The 25,675-nt window shown below is 46.4% G+C and overlaps 1 gene segment (V, D, J or C); it reads left to right on the top strand.

Annotated features, from left to right (window-relative positions):
* The first annotated feature begins 520 nt into the window (after positions 1 to 520).
* Positions 521 to 25,080, top strand: LOC140418331 (Ig heavy chain C region-like). The segment is given in 7 exon segments: positions 521 to 595; positions 15,835 to 16,134; positions 16,331 to 16,636; positions 17,492 to 17,800; positions 20,172 to 20,501; positions 24,393 to 24,520; positions 24,661 to 25,080. Coding segments are annotated over 7 exon segments (1,425 nt in total).
* The last annotated feature ends 595 nt before the right edge of the window (positions 25,081 to 25,675 follow it).

Here is a 25,675-nt window from a genome sequence, read left to right on the forward strand (position 1 = left end):
AATGACCAGGACAAGCTGAAATAACTCACCCATTCGCTCTTGGAAGAGACAGAGTTAGTTTTTTGAACGCGCAGTGAAATTAAATCCCTGTATTTTACAGTTAACAGTCTGCCGCAGTATTTGACACGCTGTGTCTCACTGTGATAACTGGGGCACAGCAGTTACTGTCAATACAAAAAGCCCCTCAGCACCAATTAACTGAGGCTGGGTCAGTGATCGCTTTTACAATCCAACTTTATTCTAAGTGAAGTATTATTCATGTCCAGCACTGACAAAATGACAATAATTAATATGGAAATCTGTGATAATTCTTCACTCATTAGTTAGTGATTTCAATAACATGTTCATGTGTTACTCTGAAATATAAAACATTAGGGTCATTTCTGAACAGCAAGCGATATCCACAAATGCAATTCTAATTTACTGAAAATTCATTACAAGTTTACTTTGCCGCTGGTTTGTGAATATTTAAAATAATGCTGGATTTCTGTCTATTTTGTGCAGGTGCGGTTATTGTACGGAGCTGCCCAGGGAATGTGACACTGTGACGCTATGGACTACTGGGGACAGGGGACCATGGTGACGGTGACTGCAGGTAAGAACCATTCCATTATTTATGAACTGTTTTACTTGAGTCTTTATTTTATTTATTTATTTCTATTTTAACTATGCATTCGTTCACTGAATTGCGGGTTTGCTGGATTCTGTATTGAGATTTTGTTGCAATGTTTCATGTGATTCTGCCGAAAAATGAATTATTCTGCCTCTTGACAAAAGGTGCTGCTGAGGGATTCAGTCCCTGCATGTTATGATTTGATGTTTATTTGCTGAGGATACTGTGGCCGGGTTACTTTAAATACCTAACGCCTGTTAAACAGTTTGGTATTTCTGCAATGTTTAATCTCGGTGACACCTGGTGGCTGCAGATTTTACCGCCTCCTGCACAAGTGTTAGAAATCTACCCAATATTCACAAAATATGCTGAAGTATCTGTGTCAATTTATTGAACACTTCCCGCATATTGACAATGCTGATGATATTCTTCCATATTTCTGTTTGTTTTAATTGTTCATTCACTTGCTGAAAGGCGGATTTGGTGGGTTCTAGATATAAATTTTCTTGAAATGCTGTTTGATTCTATTGAAAGTGTTTGAAGAATTGAGCTGGTTCTCCATGAGACGAGTTTCAGCCCCTCGGTGATGTAATTTGGTGTTTTCTGCTGAGGAGATTGTGTCTGGGTGATTTTGAATGAGTAAAGTTTGTGAAACGGTTCTGGCGTTTCTATACTCTTTAAACTCGGTGATATTGAGCGTTTCCATGTTTTGTAATTGAATGAAAATAAGACACGTGTTTGAAACTGCTTGGCACACGATTGTGGGTGGACAACGGTCAGGATTTTAGAGTTTTTTAAAAACTAAGCCACAGTTTTAAATGCTCTTTACGAACATAATTTGTTCCTGCAATCACAGCCTGGCTTTTCTTCAATGTTCCATCTTGGTGGGATTGATGGATGCAGCTTTTATCTCTCCTGTCAACTGTTGAAATGCGTTTGAAATATGGTCCAACATGAATAAAATATGGTAAAGTTTCAAAAATATTTTGGACATACCCCACATCCTCACAATGATGTTACTGTTGTTCTGTATTTCTATTTAGTTTGATAATTCATACATTTGGTGCCGAACTGATTTGCTGGATTCGATATTCAGATGTTTTTGAAATGTTACGTTTGATTCTGTTGAATGTAGAATTGAGCTGCTTCTCAATGAAACGGGTTCAGTCCTCACGATGAGTTTTGGTGTTTTGCTGCTGAGGAGATGGTGTGTCTGGGTGACTTTGAATAAGTACAATTTGTGAAGCGGTTTTCTGTTTCTACGTTGTTTCTGCATTGTTCAAACTGGGTGACATTGAGCAGTTACACGTTTTCTGGTTAAATGTAAAAAGGTTTGCGCGTTTGAATCTCCTTGAAACACAATTGTGGGGAGTAAACGTGGCCGGTTTCGAAAATAAAGAAAGGAATTAAAGATTTGATTGACATTTTTAAATTTTACCTAATGATTACTGATTAAACTAAACCATGGCGTCATTAAGAACGCAATTCGTTACTGCAGTCTGAAACTATTTAATTAAAACGTTTTCAAATTCGTGAGTAAAATTAATATAACTTAAACAATTATAATGCGGTATTATCACCATATTATCCAAATATGTTTCCATATTAATATCATTAATCATCAATCTCCTTCCACAATTCTGCTGTGCTTTGCACACCATCAGCATGACCGGAAAGGTTTGTAGGCTGGGAATATTTTGTGATTATTTATGAAACTGTTTTAATAATAACATACTGATTCTACAGCACTGTTCAATTACACAAGATATATTTGAATTAATTTTTATTTCTCTGATTACGTTTGCAGTTACTTAAATAGGAGTTTTATATTGCAGTTTGGCAATTTATGTATCCGGTTATTGTATTAATTATGTGCAGCAGCAAGAATATTATCACTTCAACGTCATTTGTAGTTGTCTCTAACCTAATCATAAAGAGTTTTCCCAGAGGTGGAAGTCGCTGACAGTGCAAGAATTGTTCTTATGATTTTATTTAAATTGTAGAAATGCTCAGACTTCACAGTGCTGGAGATTGACAAGTAAAAGCTTGAAATTCAAAGAGATTAATTTAATTACAAAAGGAGAATATTAGCTTTGCAAAAAATAATAACATCCTGTCTCGCAGAGCTGTGCTGTACACCATATAACATTATAGAAATAAAACAAATTATACAATCGAAGAATAGATTTTATCGGAGCCTCAAGCTTATTTCTTCTTAACTCGTAAATTGAACAAGAACATTTCTCCATCATTTTCTCACTATGTTTCAGGGCTGTGGAGGATCTGACTGAATTGTTTTCATTAAGTTTTGCACTGATTAATTTGGATCTCCTTTTCTGAAGCAATATTTTCAATAATAAAGTTAATCGAATTGCCTGAATGATTAAATCTCAGAAACACTTTTATTGATCACAAAATACCAAGGACTTTATTGGTATATATATATATATATATATATAGTTTCGAGTTACAACAGTTTATCAATTAGGGAATACCGCTTTAACAAACAGATGAGATATTACACATGTCTGAATTATTCCATCCGATAATTTGAAGTATAATATTTAATTAAATCCAAATTATTTATCAAATTTCAGGCAGGAGCAGGTTTTGAATTACAGAGAACCATGTTTTATTATTTATATTATAGAGTACAAATCAGCTGACAGGTCAACTAATTGACAATTGGCAATAACTTGCAATGCGACATTAGTACTAACTAGTTCAACATAAATTAACTGCTACAATTGAGTAGCATACTGGCGTGTGATATCAAAGCTATTGGAGAATGTTTAATTGTCCTGAAAATAATTTAGAAAACAATACATTTAATTGCTCCGGTTGATGAGGTGGCCCGCCTCCATTGTTTTGTTGATTGTATTTAATTAAGACATTGGATAAAATCAGGTAATCAGTTTCCAATGTGAATGTTTCCTGGTTTGTTTATTTCTTATCAAACACTGGATCTCTGTCACAGACATTAAACTCCCCTCAATCTGTTATATTTAATGTGTTCATTCTCAGTGAAAATACATTCTGCCCAGTTCAGACAGACAGGAGAAATAGCTGAAAGGCGAAGGGAGTTTGAAATTAGTATCAGTTTAATTTCAAAGAGGTTATTGAATTTCTTTTGTTGTAAGTTGACCATTTATCAATTAGAATCAACCAGTTTGAATGATTCGTTCCCCTGTGTTTCAGAGTGAAATTTGACACCACTAGGTACGCTCTCATCCGCACACTCTTTCTCCCTCACACACTCCCTCTCTCCCAGAAACCCGGACTATCCCTCAAACACACAGACACTCTCTCTCACAGAGACTCTCACATACACAATAGCTCTTCAAAAACACACAGTCCCTCTCACACACACACTCGGTCACGCACGCACTGCCTCACACACTCATTCTCTTACATACTCTCTGTCTCCAACTTTCTCTCTCTCCAACTCTCCCTCACACACCAACAGACGGTCACTCGCTCTCTCACATACACAGGCACATTATCCCTCTCTCTCTTTCACAGACAATCTGCCTCTCTCACACGCTCTCACACACTCTCTCTTACACATTTTACCAATCTCACTCACATACACAATCATTCACAGACACACACTCTCACACACATGCACTCTCGCACACATTATCTCTTGCACACACGCTCGTTCACACACATGCCCTGTCACACACATCTCTCCAACACAAAAACGCTCTCTCACATACAGGCTCTCTCACACATCCGTTCTCTCACACATACACTCTCTCACACATACACTCTCTCTGACATGCATGGTCTCTCGCAGGCATGCTCTCTCATGCTCTCTCACACACATGCTCTCACACACACGCTCTCTCACACACACACGCTCTCTCACACACATGGCCTCTCGCACACACATACTCTCTTGTACGCCTGCTCTCTCACACATATATCCTCTCTTGCATACATGCTCTCTCATACACATGCGCTCTGATACTCACACTCTCTCGCACACTCTCTCACTCACTTGCTCACTCACACTCATGCTCGTTTACACACATGCTCTCTCACACACTTGCTCTGTTGCACACATGCTCTCACACCCATGTACTCTCCCACACATGCTTTCTCACACACACGCTCTCAATCACATATCTCTCACACTCACGCTCTCTTGCACACATGCTCCCTGACACACATGCCCTCTCACTCACATGCTCTCTCATACACTTGCTCTCTCACATACACACTCTCTCATACACTCACTCTCCACACTCATGCTCTCACACACACACTCTCACACACACGCTCACACCCACACACACTCTCTCATTCTTTCTTGCACACACGCGCTCTGACACACCTCATGGTCTCTCTCGTACTCATGATTTCTCGCACACATGCTCCCTCACACATGCTGTCTCGCAGTCATGCTCTCTCACACACATGTTCTTTTGCACACATGCTGTCTCATGCACACGTTCTCTCACACACATGCTCTCTCACACATGCTCTCTTGCACACATGTTCTCTCACACATATGGTCTGTTACACACTCACACACACGTGTTCTCACACACATGATCTCTTGCACACATGCTCTCTTACATACATGCTGTCTCACTCACATGCTTTGGTGCATACATGCTCTCTCATACACATGCTCTCTTGTGAAAGCACTCTTTCACACACATGCCCTCTCACGCACATAGTTTTGCGCATGCAGTCTCTCTCCTGTGCACACTATTTTGCTCCTCACACACACACACATCCTGTCGCTCGCACAAATACACACAATCGCGCTCTCACACACAGATATTCTCTCACACACAGATACTCTCTCGCACACACACACTCACACGTGTACTCTCTCTCTCCCACTCTCTTGATCCATCTCTCGCAGAAACACACACACGCATTCACACGCATGCATGCAGACACATGCATACACACAGTCACGGGCTCTCACATACCCAAATTCTCCCTCACACGCACACACTTTCAGATACACAGGTGAGAGCGACTGAACTAACATCAATAATAATAATCATTTTTATTGTCACAAGTAGGCTTACATTAACTGCAATGAAGTTACTGTGAAAAGCCCCCAGTCACCACACTCTGGCGCCTGTTCGGGTACACAGAGGGAGAATTCGGAATATCCAAACCACCTAACAGGTCGATTTTCGGGACTTGTGGGAGGAAATCGGATCACCCGGATAAAACCCACGAAGACTCCGGGGAGAATGTGCAGACTCCGCACAGGCAATGACCCAAGTGGGAATCGAACCCGGGTCCCTGGTGCTGTGAAGCAACAGGGTTAACCACTGTGCTGCCGTGCCGCCAAATCAAGGCAGCATTGAAACGTGAGACGTCAAGCAGCCCAACCAAAGAATGAATGGATGGGAATCAGGGGAAGAATCTCCGCTGGTTGGAGTCACAACCAGCACCAAGGTGGATGGATTCCATTGCTGGAGGCCAATCAGCTCAGTTCCAGGACATCACTGCGAGACTTCTTCAGGGCAGTGTCCCAGATCCAGCCATCTTCAGCTTATTCATCAATGGCCTTCTTTCCATCATCAGGTCTGAACAGGGGTTGATGGCAGATGATTGCACCATGCTCAGCACAATTTGCAACTGTGCAATCACTAAATAAACCTGTAAATAAAGCAACATGGAGGCTCTATCCGGTTCTGGCTGACAAGTGGTAAGTAACAGTTAAGTCACCCAATTGAAGGCAATGCCCACCTCCAGTAAGAACGGATCTAACCACCGCCCCTTGACATTCACTGGCATTACCATCATTGAATCCCCACTAACAACCTCTTGGGGATTAACATGGACCAGAAAGTGATCTGGGCGAGTCATAGAAATGTTGAGGCCAGAAGAACAGATCAAAGGTGAGGAATCCTGCGGTGAAAAACTCATCTCCTGACTCCCCAAAGCCTGTCCGCCATTTAAAGATCCGCTGCAGAAGCTCATCATGTCTCCCTAGACAGCACCTTCCAAACCCATGACAGCGGCCACCTGGACAAGGACAGCAGAGACATGGGAACACCACCAACTGGAAGTTCAATCCCAAGCCATTCAGCATCATGACTATAAAATATATCACCGTTCCTGCACTGTCGCTGGTTCAAAATCATGTAACTGACTCGGGGAAACACCACATGGACTGCAATGGTTGAAGACGGAAGCTCGCCACATTCTCAAAGGCAATGAGGGATGGGAAATAAATGCTGGCCGAGCCAGAGACGCCTCCATCATAAGAATGAATAAACACAACACACTCTCTCTGACACAATATGACAAGAATTCTACGGGCAGAAAAATCCCATTTACAAAATGAAAATCCGTTAAGTCGCAGGAATGCTCATTGTCCCAGTTCTAAATGGTTTTGTGGAAAATGAAATTACATCGGCATTAAAGCAGCTGCCCAGTGATCTACACTGCTTTCTGACTGTACACAGCCGGTGTTACTGAAAGTATTAAAGCAGCTGCCCAGTGATCTACACTGCTGTCTGACTGTACACAGCCGGTGTTACTGAAAGTATTAAAGCAGCTGTCCAGTGATCTACACTGCTGTCTGACTGTACACAGCCGGTGTTACTGAAAGTATTAAAGCAGCTGCCCAGTGATCTACACTGCTGTCTGACTGTACACAGCCGGTGTTACTGAAAGTATTAAAGCAGCTGTACAGTGATCTACACTGCTGTCTGACTGTACACAGCGGGTGTTACTGAAAGTATTAAAGCAGCTGTCCAGTGATCTACACTGCTGTCTGACTGTACACAGCCGGTGTTACTGAAAGTATTAAAGCAGCTGCCCAGTGATCTACACTGCTGCCTGATTGTACACAGCCGGTGTGACTGAAAGTATTAAAGCAGCTGCCCAGTGATCTACACTGTTGTCTGAGTGTACACAGCCGGTGTTACTGAAAGTATTAAAGCAGCTGTCCAGTGATCTACACTGCTGTCTGACTGTACACAGCCGGTGTTACTGAAAGTATTAAAGCAGCTGCCCAGTGATCTACACTGCTGTCTGACTGTACACAGCCAGTGTTACTGTAAGTATTAAAGCAGCTGCCCAGTGATCTACACTGCTGTCTGACTGTACACAGCCGGTGTTACTGAAAGTATTAAAGCAGCTGTCCAGTGATCTACACTGCTGTCTGACTGTACACAGCCGATGTTACTGAAAGTATTAAAACAGCTGCCCAGTGATCTACACTGCTGTCTGACTGTACACAGCCGGTGTTACTGAAAGTATTAAAGCAGCTGCCCAGTGATCTACACTGCTGTCTGACTGTACACAGCCAGTGTTACTGAAAGTATTAAAGCAGCTGCCCAGTGATCTACACTGCTGTCTGACTGTACACAGCCGGTGTTACTGAAAGTATTAAAGCAGCTGTCCAGTGGTCTACACTGCTGTCTGACTTTACACAGCCGGTGTTACTGAAAGTATTAAAGCAGCTGCCCAGTGATCTACACTGCTGTCTGACTGTACACAGCCGGCGTTACTGAAAGTATTAAAGCAGCTGCCCTGTGATCTACACTGCTGTCTGACTGTACACAGCCAGTGTTACTGAAAGTATTAGAGCAGCTGTCCAGTGATCTACACTGCTGTCTGACTGTACACAGCCGGTGTTACTGAAAGTATTAAAGCAGCTGTCCAGTGATCTACACTGCTGTCTGACTGTACACAGCCGGTGTTACTGAAAGTATTAAAGCAGCTGCCCAGTGATCTACACTGCTGTCTGACTGTACACAGCCGGTGTTACTGAAAGCTGGTCAATGTGGAGAATCAGGACAGGATCGATGGAGAGGAAGAGGAGGAGGTGGGGGTGGTGGACCCGAATGGCGGATCCCCCAGCTCGGCTGTGGACAACAGGCAACAGAAAGCTGAGCCTGAGCGGAAAATCATCCCAAGAAACATCGTCCCAATGGGCTGGGAGCACCTGGGAATGATCACTCACCCACACTCACTCACGTACCCTCACTCACCATTCTCACCGTCACTCATTGACCCTCACTCAACCATCCTCAATGATACACCTTTCCTTAACCACCCTCACACGCAGACTCACACTCCCACCCTCATTCATCTACCGTCATTCACCCCCCTGACACACTCTCACTGACCCGCCCTCGCTCTCACACCCTCACACACACACTCACACATCCTCATTCAGCAACACTCACTGTCATTGACTCACCCATAGACGCCCAACCTAACTCTCACCCTCACTCACACACTCTCACCCACTCATCCTCAAACACCCACCCATCCTTCCCCCCCCTCATTCAGGCTCTCACCCTCACTCAGTCACCCACCCATACTCACTCCCCCACCTCACACACTCTCACTCACCCACCCTTACTCTCACACCCTCACACACACACTCACACATCCTCATTCAGCAACACTCACTGTCATTGACTCACCCTTAGACGCCCAAACTAACTCTCACCCTCACTCACACACTCTCACTCACTCCTCCTCAAACACCCACCCATCCTCACTCATCCTCACCCATTCTCAATCAGGCTCTCAGCCTCACTCAGCCACCCACCCACACTCATTCGCCCGCCCTCACTACCCTCACCCACCCATCCACACCCACCCTCACTCCCCTCATTCAGGCTCTCACCCTCACTCAGTCATTCACACACCCCCACTCACCCGCCCTCACAAGCCCTCATTCTGTAAACCACCCTCACACACCCTCACTCCCCCACCCTCACACACCCTGACTCCCCCACCCTCACACACCCTCACTCACCCACCCTCCCTGACACACTCTCATTCACACCCCCTCACACACCCTCCCCCACCCTCACACACCCTCACTCACCCACCCTCCCTGACACACTCTCACTCACCCACCCTCACACACCTCACTCCCCCACCATCATTCTGTAAACCACCCTCACACACCCTCACTCCCACCCTTACTCACCTTCACTCACTCACTCACCCACCACCACTCACCCACCCACCCTCACTCACACACCCCCACTCACCCGCCCTCACAAGCCCTCATTCTGTAAACCACCCTCACACACCCTCACTCCCCCACCCTCACTCCCCCACCCTCACACACCCTCACTCACCCACCCTCCCTGACACACTCCCACTCACCCACCCTCACACACCTCACTCCCCCACCCTCATTCTGTAAACCACCCTCACACACCCTCACTCCCACCCTTACTCACCTTCACTCACTCACCCACCACCACTCACCCACCCACCCTCACTCACCCACCCTCACTCACACGCCTCACACACTCTCACTCACCCACCTCAGCTCACCAACCCTCCCTGACACATTCTCACTCACCCACCCTCACTCTCACCCTCACGCACACTCACCCATCCTTATTCAGCACCACTCACCATTATTGACTCACCCTTACACGCCCAACCTAATTCGTTCACCCTCACTCACACTCTCTCACCCACTCATCCTCAATAACCCACCCATCCTCACCCACCCTCATTCAGGCGCTCACCCTCACTCAGTCACCCACCCACGCCCACTTGCTCACCCTCACAGACCCTCACTCACCCACCCTCACACACTCTCACTCACTCACCCTCACACACCCTCACTCACCCACCCTCACATACACTCACTCACCCACCCTCACACACTCTCATTCACTAAACTACCGTCACTCACTCATCCTCAAATACCTACGTATCCTCACTCACCCTCATTCAGGCGCTCACACTCGCTCACTCTCCCACCCACACTCACGTTCACTCACTCACCTACCCTCACTCAGCCACCCTCCCTGACACACCCTCACTCACCCACCCTCACTTACCCACCCTCCCTGACACACTCTCACTCACCCACCCTCCCTGACACACTCTCACTCACCCACCCTCACTCATTCGTCCCTCAACCATCCTCACTCATTCACCCTCACTCACCCACGCTCACTGACTCCCCCTCATTCATTCACCCACTCCATTCACTCACCAGCAGTCGACCCCCTGACTCACTCACCCTCATTCACTCACCCTCACTCACCCACCCTCACTCACTCACCCTCATTCACTGACCCTCGCTCACTCACCTTCACTGACTCTCACTACACAACCTCACTCACCCAGCGTCACTCATTCTCTGCGTCTCACTCACTCTCCCTCACACACCCTTCATTCGTCCTCGGTGACATACCTACCCTCACTCAGTCAGTCACCCCTGATCCGCCACTTATCAACATTCATACATCCTCAATCACCCAACTCACTCACCCTCACTCAGTTACTCACTAACCCACACTCACTCTCCTACCCTCACTCAGTTACTCACTCACCCACACTCACTCTCCTACCCTCACTCAGTTACTCACCCACACTCGCTCTCCTACCCTCACTCAGTTACTCACTCACCCACACTCACTCTCCTACCCTCACTCAGTTCCTCACTCACCCGCACTCACTCTCCTACCCTCACTCAGTTACTCACTCACCCACACTCACTCTCCTACCCTCACTCAGTTACTCACTCACCCGCACTCACTCCCCTGCCCTCACTCAGTTACTCATTCACCCACACTCACTCTCCTACCCTCACTCAGTTACTCACTCACCCACACTCACTCTCCTACCCTCACTCAGTTACTCACTCACCCGCACTCACTCCCCTGCCCTCACTCAGTTACTCACTCACCCACACTCACTCTCCTACCCTCACTCAGTTACTCACTCACCCACACTCACTCTCCTACCCTCACTCAGTTACTCACTCACCCACACTCACTCTCCTACCCTCACTCAGTTACTCACTCACCCGCACTCACTCCCCTGCCCTCACTCAGTTACTCACTCACCCACACTCACTCTCCTACCCTCACTCAGTTACTCACTCATCCTCTCTCCCTCTCCTACCCTCACTCAGTTACTCACTCATCCTCTCTCACTCATGCCCAGGAAATGGGCAAGGGAGCGGCTGCAACGAGAGAGGAATGGAGAACTGGAGCGAAACTGATGACGAGTGGCGCCCGAATGTGGCTGCAAGACATGGGACTGCCGGGAGCCGGGGAAAGTGCAGAGAGCCGGGGAAAGACCCCGGAGCCGGGAGAAAGCGCCGAGGCGGTGGAAAAGAGCAAAGAGGCGGCGAAAAGGCAGAGTTGGGAGGAAAGCATCGAGATGCAGGGGAAAGGACAGAAATGCAGGGGAATAGACCGAGATGCAGCGGAACACACAGAGAGTCGTAGAAAAGGACAAAGAGTTGGAAAGAAGTGGAGAGAGCAAGGGAAAGGTGCAGAGAGCAGGGTGGGGGTGGGGGTGCGAGGGGCGGGGGGGGGGGGGTGGCGAGTGCGGGGAGCCGGGGGAACTGCAGAGAGCCAAGGGGGGAGGGGGGTGCAGGGTACCGGGGGAAGTGCAGAGAGCCGGGGGCGGGGGATGAGGGGGGGGGGGGTAGTGCAGGGAGCCGCGGGGGGGGGGGGGGGGAGTTGCAGGGAGCCGGGGGAAGGTGCAGAGAGCCGGGGGCTGTGCAGAGAGCCGGGGGCTGTGCAGGGAGCCGGGGAAAGATGCAGGGAGCCGGGGAAAGAGGCAGGGAGCCGGGGAAAGAGGCAGGGAGCCGGGGAAAGACGCAGAGAGCCGGGGAAAGATGCAGGGAGCCGGGGAAAGATGCAGGGAGTAGGGTGAAGGAGCACAGAGCCGAGGGAAGTGCAGAGAGCCGGAAGAAAGTCCATGGAGTGGGCGATAAGCCATAAGAATCGGGGTAAAGCGCACAGTGCTGGCGAAAACCTCAAAAAGCCCGCACAAAGATCCAGGAACCGGGAAAAGCACAAAGAACTGGGAAAAGTGCAGCACACCTGGGCAAAGCATTAAAGAGCAGGAAGAAAATGCAGAGTCGAGAGAAAGTGCAGAGATGCGGAGGAAAGCGCAGAGAGCCGTGGAAAAGAGCAGAGAGCTAAACGAAAGTGAAGGGACCAGGAGAAAGGTGCAGAGATCCAGCGGGAACCGCAGAGAGATGGGGACGCACAGGGAGCGCGGGGCGGGGTGCGGAGGGATTGCAGACAGCCCGGTCTCAGTGACAGGCGGAATGTGGAGTTAACACCACAATCAGCACAGCCAGGAGCTTATTGAATGGGGGAGGAGGCTCGACCGGCTGAATGGCCGACTCCCTCATGATCCTAAAATGAGAGACTATTGCAATTACTCAAATGTAGAACCTTATTGTAATTATATAAATGTGCATTCCGAAGGTATTTTTGAAGCAAAGACACTACTCTCTGGTTTGGGGAATGGGGGTAGTGAAATGGAGAGAGGGGGGGGGGTGGGGGAGGGATCAGTAAATTTGAACAAAGGGAATTTCCCAAATTGCAAAGATACAAATGAAGAGACATTTTTAACACAAATTGATTGTGACGTACACAGCTCAGTTAGCTGGATTGTGACGCACACAGCTCAGTGAGCTGGATTGTGGCGTACACAGCTCAGTGAGCTGGATTGTGACGTACACAGCTCAGTGAGCTGGATTGTGGCGTACACAGCTCAGTTAGCTGGATTGTGACGTACACAGCTCAGTGAGCTGGATTGTGGCGTACACAGCTCAGTTAGCTGGAGTGTGACGTACACAGCTCAGTTAGCTGGATTGTGACGTACACAGCTCAGTTAGCTGGATTGTGACGTACGCAGCTCAGTTAGCTGGATTGTGATGTACACAGCTCAGTTAGCTGGAGTGTGATGTAGACAGCTCAGCTAGCTGGATTGTGACGTACGCAGCTCAGTTAGCTGGAGTGTGGCGTACACAGCTCAGCTAGCTGGATTGTGACGTACGCAGCTCAGTTAGCTGGATTGTGACGTACACAGCTCAGTTAGCTGGACTGTGGCGTACACAGCTCAGCTAGCTGGATTGTGACGTACGCAGCTCAGTTAGCTGGACTGTGGCGTACACAGCTCAGTTAGCTGGACTGTGGCGTACACAGCTCAGTTAGCTGGAGTGTGACGTACACAGCTCAGTTAGCTGGATTGTGACGTACACAGCTCAGTTAGCTGGACTGTGGCGTACACAGCTCAGCTAGCTGGATTGTGACGTACGCAGCTCAGTTAGCTGGACTGTGGCGTACACAGCTCAGTTAGCTGGACTGTGGCGTACACAGCTCAGTTAGCTGGAGTGTGACGTACACAGCTCAGTTAGCTGGACTGTGGCGTACACAGCTCAGCTAGCTGGATTGTGACGTACGCAGCTCAGTTAGCTGGACTGTGGCGTACACAGCTCAGTTAGCTGGACTGTGGCGTACACAGCTCAGTTAGCTGGAGTGTGACGTACACAGCTCAGCTAGCTGGATTGTGACGTACGCAGCTCAGTTAGCTGGATTGTGACGTACACAGCTCAGTTAGCTGGATTGTGACGTACACAGCTCAGTTAGCTGGACTGTGGCGTACACAGCTCAGCTAGCTGGATTGTGACGTACGCAGCTCAGTTAGCTGGACTGTGGCGTACACAGCTCAGTTAGCTGGACTGTGGCGTACACAGCTCAGTTAGCTGGAGTGTGACGTACACAGCTCAGTTAGCTGGACTGTGGCGTACACAGCTCAGCTAGCTGGATTGTGACGTACGCAGCTCAGTTAGCTGGACTGTGGCGTACACAGCTCAGTTAGCTGGACTGTGGCGTACACAGCTCAGTTAGCTGGAGTGTGACGTACACAGCTCAGCTAGCTGGATTGTGACGTACGCAGCTCAGTTAGCTGGACTGTGGCGTACACAGCTCAGTTAGCTGGAGTGTGACGTACACAGCTCAGCTAGCTGGATTGTGACGTACACAGCTCAGTTAGCTGGATTGTGACGTATACAGCTCAGTTAGTTGGATTGTGACGTACACAGCTCAGTTAGCTGGACTGTGGCGTACACAGCTCAGTTAGCTGGAGTGTGACATACACAGCTCAGTTAGCTGGATTGTGACGTACACAGCTCAGTGAGCTGGATTGTGACGTACACAGCTCAGTTAGCTGGATTGTGATGTACACAGCTCAGTTAGCTGGATTGTGATGTCCACATCTCAGTTAGCTGGATTGTGACGTACACAGCTCAGTGAGCTGGATTGTGATGTACACAGCTCAGTTAGCTGGATTGTGACGTACACAGCTCAGATAGCTGGATTGTGAAGTACACAGCTCTGTTAGCTGGATTGTGACGTACACAGCTCTGCTAGCTGGATTGTGACGTATACAGCTCAGTTAGCTGAATTGTGACATACACAGCTCAGTTAGCTGGATTGTGACATACACAGCTCAGTTAGCTGGATTGTGACGTATACAGCTTTGTTAGCTGGATTGTGACATACACAGCTCAGTTTGCTGGATTGTGACGTACACATCTCAGTTAGCTGGATTGTGACGTACACAGCTCAGTTAGCTGGATTGTGACGTACACAGCTCAGTTAGCTGGATTGTGACGTATACAGCTCAGTTAGCTGAATTGTGACATACACAGCTCAGTTAGCTGGATTGTGACATACACAGCTCAGTTAGCTGGATTGTGACGTATACAGCTTTGTTAGCTGGATTGTGACATACACAGCTCAGTTAGCTGGATTGTGACGTACACATCTCAGTTAGCTGGATTGTGACGTCCACAGCTCAGTTAGCTGGATTGTGACGTACTCAGCTGGATTGTGACGTACACAGCTCAGTTAGCTGGATTGTGACGTACTCAGCTCAGTTAGCTGGATTGTGACGTACAAAGCTCAGTTAGCTGGATTGTGACGTACACAACTCAGTTAGCTGGACGGCTGGTTTGTGATGAAGAGCGATCCCAACAGCGCGGATTCAATTGTTGTACCGGCTGAGGATATTCATAAAGACCCCCATTCTCAACCTTGCCCCTCGCCTGAGGTGTGGTAACCCTCAGGTTAAATCACCACGAGTCAGCTCTCAGAAGGAAAGGGCAGTCTCCGGGACTATGGTGACATTTCTATTTTATTTTACATGGTAGCTGAAATAATGGGGGAAACCCTCTGCTCCTCTCCTTCAATCCAATGACAGTTACATCATTCAGGCGGCATCAAATGTTATTTTTTTTGTATGTGTTCGAAACGGAGAAAGGGATGCAAAAGATGGCGATTCTCAAATCATAGAACTAATAGACGCTGAAATATGGATGTAACAGTTAATGAGAACATGTTAGGATAAATGCATCGTCACATTTTGATGTGCTTGGTAACTTATAGATCACAAATAACAGAGTCTAACTTGTTGAATGGGCCATTCTTTCCCAGCAACACCATCTCCGCCCACTCTCTACAGCCTGGTCTCCTCCTGTCAGCAACACAACAACGACGGCTCTGTGACCTACGGCTGTTTAGCGATGGACTACTCCCCAGAAATCACCAGCCTTACCTGGAAGAAAAATGGGCAGCTGATCACCACTGGAGTTAAGAAATACCCGTCAGTGAGAAACAAGAAGGGAACCTACACCCTGAGCAGCCAGTTAACCATCACCGAGTCAGAGGGGGGATGCAGCGAAATCAGCTGTGAGGTTCGACACAGCGGCTCAGACAAGAGCATTGGAATGAAATGTAAGTGTTGTGGAATCTGTGAGAAACAGATGCTTTGATTACTTTATTTACATCTTTGGTCATAACACATTTATGGTTCTCTGCATAGTTCTGATTCCTGCGAGAAATAGTGACCACAGAGAAACTGTTCAAATATAATTAGTCATTTTATTCGTTACATCTTCTTCAAGAAATGTCTAACTTGTGTTTCTTGAAGGCGGAGTCAACACTCCAAATGTTCTCCTCACCGTGAGTTCCAATGAAGAAATCTCAAGCAAGAAATTTGCAACCATGGTCTGTTCAATCAACGATTTCCATCCAAAGTCAATGACGGTGAAGTGGCTGAAGAATGGACAAGCCATGGGTTCAGGATTTGTCACCTCGCCCCCCTGTGAAGTGAACGGGAACTTCTCGGCGAGCAGTCGGCTGACAGTCTCCGCTGGGGAATGGTTCAGCAAAGCCGTCTATACCTGCCAGGTCACTCATCAAGAGGTCACCCAAAGTCACAACATCACCGCGTCTGGTAAGAGACTCAAACAGGGGAAACAATAAATCATCCTGCACTCTGATGTTAATCCAAATCAGGAATTTACTGAAGTTAGTGCAAAGCACAGAACAACTTCTAATTTACTGCCATGTAGTTTGTGTTTCATTCTGATGTAAGAGCTGCATGAGGGTTGCTTATCATTCACGATTTTATGAATATGGAAATAACTGTATCCCTATAATTTGAAGTAATTTAGTGAGTGAGGTGAATGAATGAAATGAAAATCGCTTATTGTCACAAGTAGGCTTCAAATGAAGTTACTGTGAAAAGCCCCTAGTCGTCACATTCCGGCGCCTGTTCGGGGAGGCTGGTATGGGAATTGGACCCGCGCTGGTGGCCTGCCTTGGTCTGCTTTAAAAGCCAGCGATTTAGCCCCGTGCTAAACCAGCCCCTGGTGGACTTGATACCAGCTTTATCCTGAGACAGCTGATTATATTTGAGAGTCAGTGGGTGTCTCAAACACTTAACTGATAACAGCTCCGGGGGAAAGTGTTGGAAAGTTCATCCAACCTATTTATGGATCAACCGCTAGTACTTCGTTCCTGAGATCAGGAATGGAATATTTGTATTGGGAATGCTGAAATGCTGATTCGTTAGAATGATATCGGGGCTGACTGTATTTCACAATGAGAATAGTTTTCACAAACCAAACTGGTTTTCCATTGCGTATAGAAGATTAAAGGCGGTCTTTAGAGGTTGATGTTTCGAAGTTGATTATTTAGAGGTTGATGTTTCGAAGTTGATTTATTCCCATTTAGAGTTCAGGCTGAATCCTGCTGTCCTGATTCTGAAGATCAAACTTGGGTTGATTTCCACTTTTTTCATTCGCAGATCCTTCCCTTTGCACTGATGCCTCAGTAACAATACTGTCACCACAAATAGAACAGGTCTTACTGGAGGCGACTGTAACCTTAACCTGCGTCATTTCGAATGCTCCTTATGGAGTCAACGTGTCCTGGAGTGAAGCAAAGAAGCCGCTGAAATCAGAGATTGCCGAGCAGCCTGGGGCAGATACTGAGAGCGTGGTCAGCAAATTAAACATCTCGACACAAGCCTGGCTGAGTGGGGCTGTGTTTGACTGTGTGGCGAGCCACCAGGACCTGCCAACTCCTTTAAGAATTTCAATCCACAAAAAAATAGGTGAGCGGTGAGACTGAAGCAATAAATGAGTCATTGTGTCTATTTCTAGTGTCAGTGCAGTGGTCAGTATTTACCATTCAGGGTATTTATGGTCCATTCTGATTGGTAATTCCACTAACTAAATACTCTGGGCGTTTAGTGTTTAAGGGGGAAATTGATAAGCAGATGAATGGACAATGAATTAAATGTAGTGATACTGGGTTTAGATGGAGCGAGACTATAGACCACAAGACCTAAGAGCAGATGTAGGCCATTGGGCCCATCAACACCGGTCCAGCCTTCAGTGAGATCATGACTGATCTGCTGTGATAATCTTCAACTCCTCTTTCCTGCCTTATCCACAAATCTCTTGATGCCTTTACTGATTTAAAATATGTCTCTCTCAACCTTGAACATACTGAACAACCCAGAATCTACGCCCCTGGGTTAAATAATTCCACAGCTTCACTTCTCAGATAGGTGGAGGGGCATGTAGTATGGAGGAGGTGGGGAGGCTGCAGAAAGATTTAGACAGTTTAGGTGAGTGGTCCAAGAAATGGCTGATGAAATTCAACGTGGGCAAGTGCGAGGTCTTGCACTTTGGAAAAAAGAATCGAGGCATGGACTATTTTCTAAACGGTGACAAAATTCATAATGCTGAAGTGCAAAGGGACTTGGGAGTCCTAGTCCAGGATTCTCTCAAGGTAAACTTGCAGGTTGAGTCCTTAATTAAGAAAGCAAATGCAATGTTGTCATTCATCGCAAGAGGCTTGGAATATAAAAGCAGGGATGTACTTCTGAAGCTTTATAAAGCATTAGTTAGGCCCCATTTAGAATACTGTGAGCAATTTTGGGCCCCACACCTCAGGAAGGACATACTGGCACTGGAGCGGGTCCAGCGGAGATTCACACGGATGATCCCAGGAATGGTAGGCCTAACATACGATGAACGTCTGAGGATCCTGGGATTATATTCATTGGAGTTTAGGAGGTTGAGGGGAGATCTAATAGAAACTTACAAGATAATGAATGGCTTAGATAGGGTGGACGGAGGGAAGTTGTTTCCATTAACAGGGGAGACTAGGACCCGGGGGCACAGCCTTAGAATAAAAGGGAGTCACTTTAGAACAGAGATGATGAGAAATTTCTTCAGCCAGAGAGTGGTGGGTCTGTGGAATTCATTGCCACAGAGGGCAGTGGAGGCCGGGACGTTGAGTGTCTTCAAGGCAGAAGTTGATAAATTCTTGATTTCTCGAGGAATTAAGGGCTACGGAGAGAGAGCGGGTAAATGGAGTTGAAATCAGCCATGATTGAATGGTGGAGTGGACTCGATGGGCCGAATGGCCTTACTTCCGATCCTATGTCTTATGGTCTTATGGTCTTACTCTCTGAGAGAGGAAATTCCACCTCATCTCGGTCTGAAATGGGCGAACCCTTACATTGTGATCCTGCGCTCTGGTCCTAGACACTCCCACAGGGGAAAACAACCACTCAGCGTCTATCCTACCAAGCTCCCTGAGAATCTTTCATGTCTCGATTAAGCCGCCTTCATTCTTCTAAACTCCAATAAGTACAACCCAGCAAAGTTACCCTCAGCTGCTAAGAAAATCCCTCCATACTCAGGATCAACCTCGTGATCCTTCTCTGGACTGTCTTCAAAACCAATCTGTCTTCCGTAGATAAGGGCACCGAGACTATTCAAAGTATACCAGGTGTCGACTAACTAGTGCCTTGTATAGTTTTAGCCAGACTTCCCCATGTTTATATTCTATTTCCTTTGAAATAAATGTCAACATTCCCTGTAGAACTTGCTTTGTGTGGTTTCTGCACGAGGACCCCCAATTCCCCAGTTACTTCAGCTTTCTCCAGTCTTTCTCCATCTAAATTTGTCAGGCAATGATTTACCCCTCACGAAGTTGTGCTGATTCTGTTTGATTATATTGAGTATTTCTAAATGCTCAGCGATTGGATCCGTTATAATGGACTCGAACCGTTTCCCACTGACAGATGTTAAGGTCACTGGCCTATAGTTACCTGTTTTTGTCTCCCTCCCTTTTGAATAAGGGTGTTACATTGGCAGTTTTACAATCCTCTGGGAGTAAGGTGGGAGGAGCTTGGTGTGGAGCTTATACACCAGCACAGAACAGTCGGGCCGAATGGCCTGTTTACCTGCTGTACACTTTCTGAAACTTTCGAATTCAACTTCCGTAAATTCTCAGGGTAAAGGATTGTGTCCACCTCAGCTCCGAGCTGGGAAACCGGACAGATCCCAAAGTGGGAAATGAATACCTTTAAAATCCAACACAAAACACATTTCTCTCACATCTAACCCGCGGTTCCATTGTCTCCGGAATTCCCCATTTTACTGACATTTATTGTACATTTTCTGCAGATCCCAACCCGCGGGAACCGTCCGTCTCTGTCCTCCTGCCCTCGGCTGAAGACGTCTCCGCTCAGAGATTCGTCTCCCTCAGCTGCTTAGTGAGAGGTTTCTCCCCCCGAGAGATCTTCGTCAAGTGGACCGTCAACGACAAGCCGGTGAATCCCGGGAACTACAAGAACACCGAGGTGATGGCGGAGAACGGCAATAGCTCCTTCTTCATGTACAGCCTGTTATCCATTGCAGCGGAGGAGTGGGCCAGCGGCGCTTCTTACTCCTGTGTGGTGGGACATGAAGCCATCCCCTTGAAGATCATCAACAGAACGGTTGATAAATCCAGCGGTAAACCCAGTTTTGTGAACATTTCCCTCGCTCTGATGGACTCCGTTAATTCATGTCAATGAGAATCTGTCAATTGCACCTCTAACTAAATTAAAAATAATAAAGGTTTTTTTCCTCCAATTGTGATTTAAATGTACAGCCGCTTAATTAATGGAGCTTCGACTTTGCTGATATTAGATCTGTTCAAGGAGACCAAGATTTCTACAGGTCCCAGCCCCAGGTCAGATACAACCAGAGCTCCCAGCTCAGATACACCCTGGGTCAGAGACAGAGTAAAATTCATTCATTGCAGGATTCACAAAATATATTCATTGACTTTCTTCCCGCTGAGGAGAAATCGGACACTTTCCCATTTCAGACAGACAAACACATCACATTTAGATCTCGGTGTTCCTGCTTCTCCCATTGCCCATCCCTTTAAAATTGATGTCAGCTTAAAATTGCAACATCACACCCACTGGGAACTGAATTGATAATCAAACAGAAACAAGGACCAACAATCACCCATCACGGAGAGGGGAAAGGGAAATGTTTAATCCATTATATCTCCATCTCTCCTACAAAATCAGGAGGAGGGGCGTTAGTTAATCCACTGTCCCCCCACCACCCCAACAGAGACAGGAGGAGGGGCATTAGTTAATGCACTCTACTGTCACTTTCTCAAAAGAGAGAGGAAGGGGCATCAATTAATCCACTGCAACCACACTTCCCAAAATAAAGAGGGGGAGGGGTTATAGTTAATCCACTGCATCCCCACTTCTCCAACAGAGAGTGGGGAATGGACGTTCGCTGATGCCCTGCACCCCAACTCCCTAACAAAGAGGAAGGGACTTAGTGAACCCACTATACCCCTCACTTCCACACCAAAGCATGGGGGGCAGTAGTTAATCCAGTGTATCACCACGCCCCAACAAATAGTGGGGGAGGAGCATTAATTAACCCTGTACCCCCACTTTCCCACCAAGGAGCTGGGGCATTAGTTAATTCACTGTACAGCCGCTTCCAACAAAGAGAGGGGGTGGGCCTAAATAAATGCACTGTCCGCCCACTTCCCCAACAGAGAGAGAGGGATGGGCATTATAAACCCATTTTACCTCCACTTTCCCGACCAAAAGAGGAGGAAGGTGATGAGTGAACTCTCTGTATCTCCACCTCTTCAGCATGGGGAACCCAAAGAGAATTTGTTCAGCTGGCCAGAGAGGGAGAGACTATTAAATCACTATCCACCTACTCCCCAAGCGGGGAATTTGGGAGTGGATGTGTCTCTACACTAAGGACTCAGTTACTGACATTACAAGATGGCTTGTAGCTTACTGGCTGAAGATTTCAAAAGCCCATCATGCTAAAGATGTTCTTAAACTATCTATTCACGCAACATAATTTTCTTCAGCACCCTTGTTCCTCTTATCCATATGCGACAACTGATTTCCCAAAATCCAAATCCAGACTGGTGATTAAATTCTGCCTGGGTTTTCGTTTTTCTCTCCTGAGACACTTCCTTGTATTTTTGCATTCTGTCAATGATGTCAGCTTGCAACTCACAGAAAACACATTTATAAGCAGAAAGTTCAACATCGGTACCAATAATACCCACAACTGGCAAAGCTACAGGCAGCTGATACAAATACACAGACAGATAAAGACACAAACACTAAACATACAGGCACATGTACACACACACACAACCATATACATGAGCACACAAACACACACATATATGTACACATAGAAACACATGCATACATATACACATAAATGAACAAAAATTTACAAACAGGCACATAAACACAAAGAAGCACACGTTTATGTACACAGAGACACTCGTGGACACACACGCACAAATCCACACACACAGGCCGGCATGCACAAACATGCACATACATCCACATGTCCACACAGATACACAAATATGCAAACACAAACATATAAAACCATACACGCAGACTGACACAAGAATATGAAACACAACTGTGAGCAATTACGTATACATAATAGTAAAAATTATGTTTATTGTCACAGGTAGGCTTATATTAACACTGCAAGAAGTTACTGTGAAAAACCCCTAGTCGCCACACTCTTGGCGCCTGTTCGGGTACACAGAGGGAGAATTCAGAATGTCCAAATTACCTCACAAGCACATCTTTCGGGACTTGTGGGAAGAAACCGGAGCACCGGACGAAACCCACACGGACACAGGGAGAACGAGCAGACTCCGCACAGACAGGAACCCAAGCCAGAAATCGAACCTGGGACTCTGGCGCTGTGAAGCAACAGTGCTAACCACTGTGCTACAGTGCCGCCCACAATCGCACAATTTCACAATGACAGAAATATTTCCATTAAAACAGAGACAATAATCCACATTAACACACTAATGGGCACACGTAGTCACATATTAACAGATTCGTACATACGCTCATACAAACACACATGAATACACATGGAGGCATCAATACACAGCAATAGATAGTTATAAACAAACATCAAAGCACAAATAGCACTGCTGCCTCACAGCGCCATCAACCCGGGTTCAATTCCATCCTCAGGTGATTGTCCGTGCTGAGTTTCCACACTCTCCTGTGTCCGTGTTTCCTCCGCGTGCTCCAGTTTCCTCCCACAGTCCAAAGATGTGCAGGTTAGGTGGATTAGCCATGCTATATCACCCCTTCGCGCCCAAAACGTTAGGTGGTGTTACGAGGTTCTGGGGATAGGGCAGGGCGTGCACCGTGCACCTCGGTAGGGTGTTCTTTCGAAGGGTCGGTGCAGACTCAATAGGCCGAATGGCCTCGTTCTCCACTGTAGGGATTATATGATGATGATTCTATGATGAAATACACGCATTCACACACACACACACACACACACACACAAACGCATTTATCCAGGCACAAACATTAAGACACTGGCATGCATGTTGAACGCAAAAAGACACATTAACACAGATATTACTAGACAGGAAAGTATAAACACATATTAACACAGGCAATAATATATAAACATAGATTTCAACACATATACATACAATATATCACTCATATATACACATTGACAGAAGACAAACAAAGTTCCGGTTTGGGCCACTGTCTGTGCGGAGTCTGCACATCCTCCCCGTGTGTGCGTGGGTTTCCTCCGGGTGCTCCGGTTTCCTCCCACAGTCCAAAGATGTGCAGGTTAGGTGGATTGGCCATGATAAATTGCCCTTAGTGTCCAAAATTGCCCTTAGTGTTGGGTGGGGTTACTGGGTTATGGGGATAGGGTAGAGGTGTTGACCTTGGGTAGGGTGCTCTTTCCATGAGCCAGTGCAGACTCGATGGGCCGAATGGCCTCCTTCTGCACTGTAAATTCTATGAAAAAAAAAATTCTCACACAGGCGCTGACACACAAATACACAGACCAATACTCATTGACACGATGAACACACAGTGAACCTACACAGACATCTGGACACACAACAGAGGAGTAAATCAAAACACGGAATTTCGCATCGACACAGACACAAAAGCTAAGGAACAAACAGAAACGTCAGGCAATGGCGGCACGGTGGCATAGTGGTTAGCGCTGCTGCCTCACGCCACCATGGACCTGGGGTTGATCCCGCTCCTGGGTCCCTGTCCCAGTGGAGTTTTCACATTCTCCCCATGACCCGTGGGTCTCACCCCGACAACCCAAAGATGTGCAGGGTAGGTGGATTGGCCATGCTAAATTGCCCCTTAATTAGAAAAAAAAAGTTAAAGACATCAATTTCTGAGTGTCATGAACTTAACAGTAGATATGCAATGGAAATATATTAAAGAATGAATTAGCAGCGGGAGAAAATGAAACAAGAATATTAAAAATAAATCGTGGATTAATAAACAATCTAATTATATTTATTTGGCTCTATCCTCATAGATACCACAGAGCACACCTGGACTGAAGACGATGAGGATGATAACGGGAACATCTGGACAACCGCTTCCACATTCATCACCCTGTTCTTCCTGAGCATTTCCTACAGCGCTGCAGTCACTCTGGTGAAGGTGAGAAGATTCAATCCACTCACACTTCAAACTGACAGAAGCCGTTTCAAAAATCTCTAAATGTTTGATTGATTAAAAACTCTAACATCAATGTCCCAGATTATAAACATCTGCTTCATCATTTTCTCTCTCTTTTACAGATCAAGTGATCGGTTGACGTTCGGACGCTGTAGATTTTCCTCAACTGTTTATTATGATCTCTGTGTGGCACAAATACAATATCTCCTCTTGGTGACTCTAACAGTAAAATCTTCTCAGTTTATTATTCTGCATCTGTAACTGAGACAATCTTGGACAGTATTTCTGTTTCCCAGTTTGAAATGTACGAGATAATTTTGGCTGTAATGTAATTGTAGCTAATAATTTCCCTCAATATCATGTCTAAGTAAAGTAATTTATCTCGTTCCTTACTCATAACTTTGGCCTTCCCTTTATATTGAGCTCCTGTTCTCTCTTTCTGGTGTCTGTTACAGTTGTACATACATTTGGCAGCTCAGAGGGTATGTGTTCTGTTCTCACTGTGACCCTCAATCGTTATGTTTCCTTTCGTCAACTTCAAAATAAACTTTTGTGGAATATTTTCTCTGAAATTTTAATAAATATTGAATGAAAAATGAAGAAAATAAGACTTGTCTGAACTCCTTTCTCTCAGGCCCATCGGCACCGCTCCATTTCCCCGATTACACAGTTTTCTCCCCTTTCCCAGACAGATATTTCTCACCAGTCCTGTCTGGGATGTGTCTGAACTCAAGGCCCCTCAGTGAAAGAGCCACTGCGCCACCAAGCGGCCCATCCGGGTAAACACACCTTCACCTTTGCCTTTTTATGGTTAAACTCCAGAGACAGAATGATTGCACAGCTAAAGAATTCCACAGATTCACTGCGCTCTGAGAGAAGAAATGTCGCCTCATGTCTGTCTTAAATTTGAGACCCCTTACTTTGAGATTATGCCCTCTGGTCCTGGACTCTCCCACAAGAGGAAACATCCTCTCAGCATCTACCCTGTCAACCCCCCTGAGAATGCTTCTGTCTCAAAAAGGTCACCTCTCATTCGTCTCAACTCCAATGAGTACAGGCCCAAACAACTCAACCTCTTCTAATCAGAAAATCTCTCCATATCCGGGACTAACCTTTAGTTCATTGGATTAGGCCAGT

The sequence above is a fragment of the Scyliorhinus torazame genome, chromosome 5 (genome assembly GCF_047496885.1).
Source record: "Scyliorhinus torazame isolate Kashiwa2021f chromosome 5, sScyTor2.1, whole genome shotgun sequence".
NCBI classification, from domain to species: domain Eukaryota; kingdom Metazoa; phylum Chordata; class Chondrichthyes; order Carcharhiniformes; family Scyliorhinidae; genus Scyliorhinus; species Scyliorhinus torazame.